Genomic DNA, 6630 nt, shown 5'->3' on the forward strand with positions numbered 1-6630 from the left:
TAAGTTGGGGTTACCTTCGAATAGGTACCTACGAAGTTTTAACCCTTTAAAAAATGAAACAATGTTTGATTCTGAACTGCGTTTATAAACCTTAAATAATGTTTTGTTATTGTTCTTTTTCCAGATTCGTAAGCGTTACCGATACATAGGTTGTACATAAGTGACATAACAAATGTCCGTTCCGAATAATCGAGTTTTTGTCTGGTATGGAGTTACTTTATAAAATTTGCATTATTTTGATTATACGTAAGATCAAAAATGGCAATAAAACTTGTTACGTTTGACGATGTGATATTAAACATATTTAAACACTAAGTGCTAATACAGATACTTAGTTACAAAAGTATTAAGGTCGTTGCCATATTCATGACTCGTATTTGTTGCAAAATTAGGTACCCTCGTTAGCTGAAATACGTCAGCATCCCTCTGAGCCTAAGCCAGCTGACTCGGCCGTCAGACCCTCCGTAACTCTCCGAGCCTCCCCCCTATCACAATATTGTCTTCTATAAGTACCTTTACCGGAAGCAAAGGCAGCGTGAAGCGTGAAGGGCTTTGCGGGTCATTCCAGTTGCAACTGAGTATCTAACGGATTTTTTACAGCATCGTTCGGCATTAGCGAGATCAAAGATAACTTCGTAATAGATGGATACAGTCTAAGGAAAAACCGTTCCTCGAAAAAACACGAAAATTTGATTCTCGATCAGATGGCGCCACTACCTTTGGCCTACTCTCGTATAGAGGGCGCTGACGGTTTCGTTTGTTATTTAAAAATTTTAACGCATATCAGTGAAAGAACATGGGTCAAAATAATAAAAATAATTAACGCAAATAAAAAAAAACATTTATCCATATTCAAATACATTTTATCGTATTTTTATAAATCTTAATTTTTAGTTTTAAAGTGTGTCGATAGATGGCAGTGAATTTACTGTGGTTACAAAATGTACTATGACAGTAGGTACCGCTCTATCTAATTATATCCTCTTTGGCGAGATAAAGAGGTGATGTTATTTACCTAAGATTAAACTACTTACCATAGATAAGCTACAAAATAAACAGGTAGGTACATTTTTTTATGTTGCATGTTTGTATTTTTTGTAAAACAAAACCTTAAAAAATGTGTATAAATTCATTCTTGTGATTAAATGTGAGTGATTATCCATATGGATTGTATTTTATTTAACTATAATGTTCATATTTTTTTATTCTACTTAATGTTTTAGGGTGCTCTATGTAAGCCCAAATCCGACTCATCAGTAATCAAAACATAAATATTGTTTATTCGTAGCACAAACGGATGTGTGCCGTACGAGATTTACTACTACTAAGCTGTCATAGAAAGAAGTTAATGGGTCATATAGAGATTTAGGCGCTATTTGTCTTTCCTGCACCAATAGCGAGGGTGAACATTAAGAGTCCCCAGCAAGCTCGGCCGAATTTCACCTTCCCATACAAACAGAGTTATGTTCTCATTTTAAAACTTACGTGGTGGATTGTAAATGAAACTTTGCACATACAATAACATGAGGTACAAACTAATTACAGGACTATATACCTTATCCTATTGTAAGTACAAAGTTTCAGAGCATCTAGCTAGTCGTTTTTAAATAAGAGCGTATTAACTATGTTTGTATGGAGAACCGAGCATGCTGGGGACTTGAGCACCGTCCATTTTAACGGGTTAAAGCTCTTCGGTATTGTGATATTATGCCGGCATATTTATAGATAAATTATTTATATGAAAAACACAGCCAACACGGTCCTTATGACCCTAATAAACAAGTTTGTATCCCAAACGTTTTATAGGGATAAAGGATGACTCACGCTGGAACGGCTTGGATCTGAGGGCCTACCGCGAACCACGTTTGACGTGTTGCCTCTCTGTCGCACTTGTAAATTCGTACGTAAGTGTGATAGGGAGGCAACACGTCGAACGCGGTTCGCGGTAGGCCCTCTGCGACGGGGCGACCGACACATCGTTTTCTATGTCAGGCGACCGGTGATCACTTGATACTTTTTATAGAAAACGCAATGTCGGATGCCTCGGCCCGGGCCCGGACCGTTCTAGCGTGAGTCATCCTTAATAGATACAGCATTGGGATTTTTCATGAGGGTGGGTAAGGATTCTCTGTCGTATACATGAATAATTAGTCAATTTTAGTGATGATATTTTAAAGATTATTATAGCGCAGCATTATACGTACAGATAGTGAATTTACTTTGATTATTTACCTATTTTTTTTTTTACAACCAGCGACAATTTCACAACAGCAAAAATTATATTGGCTACGGCTATAAAGTAGTGTGTACAGTACCGTGGTGTAATGTAAAACAGAAAATTGTATTTACAACAGAAATTTCCGGCCAAAACAACCTTAACTTTCAGAATTTTGGAAAGGGGCTTAAAATTATATTTAGCTATTGTCTTAACGAGAATAGCCCTTTCAATTGAGGGTCACGAGTGGCAATAACCGCGCTAACTTTACTAGTGGAACCAACAATAAGTAAGGCTATATTCCCCGGGGAATGACGTCACAAATCCGGCGGGACAGGCATAATAATCGTAAAGCTTGAGCTCGCCAACAAATTCCATTCTTAGTTTTGTGTCTTATATTAGATTGGATTATGCTGGCTGAATAATTACATTCTTGGTGTTTGTAAAAAAAAAACCGGACAAGCGCGAGTCGGACTCGCTCACCGAGGGTTCCGTACTTTTTAGTAAGTATTTGTAAGTGTTTATAGCGGAAACAGAAATACCCTAAAAAGGACAATTTGGACTTTATCAAACAATACGATTGGCGAGATTGCACGATTGTGTTTCGAATCTCCATTCAATTCTTATCATTTTTGGCAACGGGTGGAGTTTGCTGACGAATTCTCTGTCAAAGGTTGGGAATGTCGTACCTAGTAATCGGTCGATGTTTAAAAACCTACACTCAAGAGCAATGAAAACGGCTCACTTTGTATAAAAAAATATATTCAAAGAGACCCATTTAAAATTATTTTGTGAACGTGTACGTAAGGAACATATTTATATCTAATTGAAAATGAAAATCATTTTCATGTCTTATAGTAGTAGTAGTAGTAAATACTTTATAGTAGTAGTAGTAGTAGCACAAAACAAGTACATAACACAGAAAGAATACAGTAAATGTGTACAAAGGCGAACTTATCCCCTTAAGGGATCTCTTCCAGCTAACCTTTAAGTAACTGAGAGAGATACATACGAAATGGTAGTCAAACTAAGATAATAAATATGTACATGAAGGCAAGACTTACTGTATAGTGTGTTACAGGAAAAAGTTATTTTTTTATATATTAGCGTACCTAACCCAAAGGGTATCCCGTTGCTTTGCCGACAAACTTTTCATCTAATATCATTTCGTGGACAGTTTTGTTTCATTGACCATTCCTTTAATTTTTTATCCTTTTTTAGAAAAACGTCATAAGAAAATTGTATTATGTAGCAAAACTACAAGATATCGCAGTTCATTTGTTTGACGGATTGCTATAAATACACGTAGGTAGGTACGTAATTTATATTTAAAAATAAATGTATCCCAAATCGAATTGATTACACATACAATGGTTTATTATGTCAGAAACTACCTGCTTCTAGAAACGTAGGTTAAGTTAGAACTGCGACCATACACAAAACCTACTTGCCACCGGTACGGCACACAACCAACTCAAAGTTATGATCCTGCTGATTAATCAGTTTGTAGGTAGGTCCACTCTTAACTTATTAATGGAAATAGACATTACAAATACAGGATGTAATCTCTTTGGTCGTCAAACAAGGTCTTTATGCAGAGACAGTCGGGCAAGTCAATTTCACGCCGTACCGGCCATAAAGAGCCGGATACACCTGCCCGGATCAAACGATGAGCCTGAACAACCTCGATCGCCACAAATTGACTGCCACAAAATATTGTATTGAAATTGCAAATACGGGAAGGCTAAGCGGGTAGGTAACAGAAAGGTTTACTTTACCCTGTTTGGATAGGACTAATATTGCGCAAGAATTTTTCGATAATAAAATTTTGATGTCCTATTGATCGGGAATAATAATTAAAAAACCTTTTTCTTAGACGGAAATGTAATAAGTATTATAATTATATTTCCTTGTAATTGAAAAACCATGTTTTAGAGAAGAATAGAATAATCTTTACCGGTCGATGTTCCTAAACAAAGGCAAATATACAAATGTTAAATTTAGTTTGTTAAAGGACTGTCTCATTTCATACATAGACAGAGAGAATCATACTATCTTTGTCTTACACTAATACTAGCACCTAAATGAAAAGCCTTATTTACTGACAATTTGGTTTGACAATATGTAACTCTAAGTAGGTATAAGTACCAGCGCTTGGGACATTGGGAGAGAGGAGTTGACAATTTGAAAAAAATAAAATAGAAATACTAGTTAACTCATATGTATAGGTAGGAAGCCGTAGTCCAGTACCTAGCTACTTTGTAACCACAACTAATCAAATTCGATGTAGATAGATACTTAAAAACATAGAAAACATCTATAACTCAGAATAATCTGTGATTCGTCGGCAGATTGAAGACATAACATTTTTGTTTACTTTTCCTTTCTAGTGCAACCCATACCAAATCCAAGAAAGTCCATTTTCATCCATTGTGGGCTACATCGTGGAAGTAATAAGAAATTGCAGTCCACTGTGTCGGAGCAATAAGGCAAGAACTGGAGTTAAAGTTTTAATGAGCCCCGAGTCCTGAGAGGAGGGTTGACGCGTTGAACTTTAAACTTCTTTCCTTCAACAAAGTCATGTGCGGCTAGCAATCTCGGCTAATTTAAGTAAATGTACTTCTAACGCGGTTTATAACGTTTGATCCAAAAGTTATTGTGGCGAAGCTCTAAAGGAGTGTTTTTTAAACCCTTTAAAGGGGCCCACTGATTATCAGTCCGTTGGACGATATGAGCCTGTCAGTTAGAACAAAAATTTGACAGTTCCGAACAACTGACAGGCCGATATTGTCCAGCGGACTGGTAATCAGTGGGCCCCTGAATAGTTGGACTTTTTTGTAACAACACTTGATTTTTATAACTATATTCGTTCAATGCCTTTTTATTTGTCATGAGGTTGTGTTGCTGCTGTCCATTGGGATTCATGGAATTACTTTAAAGGTGACGTTAGGGTGTCAAATGTAGCTGTATTACTGTTGCGGCGTCGTTGTTGCTGCCGCTGTGTCTGTCAATTTCTTTGATAAAATGAGTGACGCCACATTACTGCCGCGATTATGACGTTCATTCCTTCACTTAATTTAACAAGGACCCAAATTGAGAAATACAGCGGCAGCAACAACAACGCCCACAGCTGTAATGCAGCTGCATTTGATATCCGTACGTCACCTTTACTACGATCCAGTTGGTAAATAACTAGTTTGTTTTCATAATTTTTGAAACCCGAGTCTGGAATTTAGTAATTAAATTGTAATAAATAAAATCACACTAGTCCTGAATATTTATTTAAAAAGAAACTAGTTTTTATGTTAAATAACTTTCACTAATTATGAAAATATGTATTTAATATACACTAAAGATATGACAAAGTTCACTTTACATTTCATGGTATTTTAAACCCTGAGCCTCGCTATAGGTTCTAAGCGATAATACCTACTCGTAACTTAAGTATGCTTTATTGTTTTATATTCTTTTTAACTTTATTCAAAATATTGCTCTACAGTAGCCTAACCTGTCCCTCCTGTATCCGGTCGGACATTGGTACGGTATGGCCATAATAAACCTCGAATTTACGGAATCGATGCAGTTTCCTTTTCCATCACTCACCGAGTGTTCGGGACACACGGACCTCTTATCAATATCAAAGTTTTCCGTCATATTTTCTAAAAGTCCATGATATTTCGGTTCGACTTCTTCTACTTCTTTTTTTGGGTCCACTATTTCATCAACCTCAGTTTCTACTTCATTTTTCCCACTATTATGTGTCATGTCGTTAACTTTGTAAAACAACTTGCCATACAGTGATATAATCTGGCTCACAAACTTTGTGACGACATCTGGATTGTCTTCGAGTCCGGATTCAGGTTGTTTGTTGAACAGTATTTTTATCTTGTTCACCAACACATTTGCGAAAATCTCGTTCCACATCAAGGCTTTTTCCGGCGAATTGTTTTGTTGTAAACTCAGCAATTTTCTTAAAAGTAACTTTTGTTCGCCATTATGTTGCTCCCTCTTCTCGATTGCGAAGTTTTCTGTTACTTTCAGAGTTATTATTAGGATTAAAATAGAAACGCGCATTTCTGTGTTATATTATTACAATGGCTGTATCTACACAACTGCTGCTAACTATAGATTCCAGTTACTAGATAATTCTGATAAAATAAAGAAGTAAAATGTACAGTCATGAATAGATATACCTACATTGAAAAATATTAAGTAGTTAAAGTGCAATTTTATTACATCTCTATTTGTTCGTTTGTTCGTTCCTGGTTTAGTTGACTGATTATTAGGCTAGAATTCAATAATTTATATTAGCATTAATCACGCCAAAACCTAGTGGCAATTTTTTTTAGAACACCTCTAGCGGCTACTTACGTACAAAACAGAACCTCAATTCGTTGTATATCAACCACAAGCTA

General features: G+C 36.2%; 1 protein-coding gene across 1 annotated transcript; it reads right to left on the minus strand.

The window, feature by feature from the left end:
- Positions 1-5656: 5656 nt before the first annotated feature.
- LOC134755470 (uncharacterized) lies at positions 5657-6369 on the minus strand. Its single transcript, XM_063692025.1, has one exon. It carries the CDS (start codon positions 6287-6289, stop codon positions 5696-5698), a length of 594 nt encoding a protein of 197 aa, XP_063548095.1. The 5' UTR covers positions 6290-6369; the 3' UTR covers positions 5657-5695.
- Positions 6370-6630: the final 261 nt, after the last annotated feature.

Source organism: Cydia strobilella, chromosome 2 (assembly GCF_947568885.1).
Source record: "Cydia strobilella chromosome 2, ilCydStro3.1, whole genome shotgun sequence".
In the NCBI taxonomy this organism is placed as follows: Eukaryota; Metazoa; Arthropoda; class Insecta; order Lepidoptera; family Tortricidae; genus Cydia; species Cydia strobilella.

Excerpts from the sequence above, each read along its gene's own strand:
- LOC134755470 (XM_063692025.1), bottom strand. The coding sequence starts at position 6,289 with ATGCGCGTTTCTATTTTAATCCTAATAATAACTCTGAAAGTAACAGAA.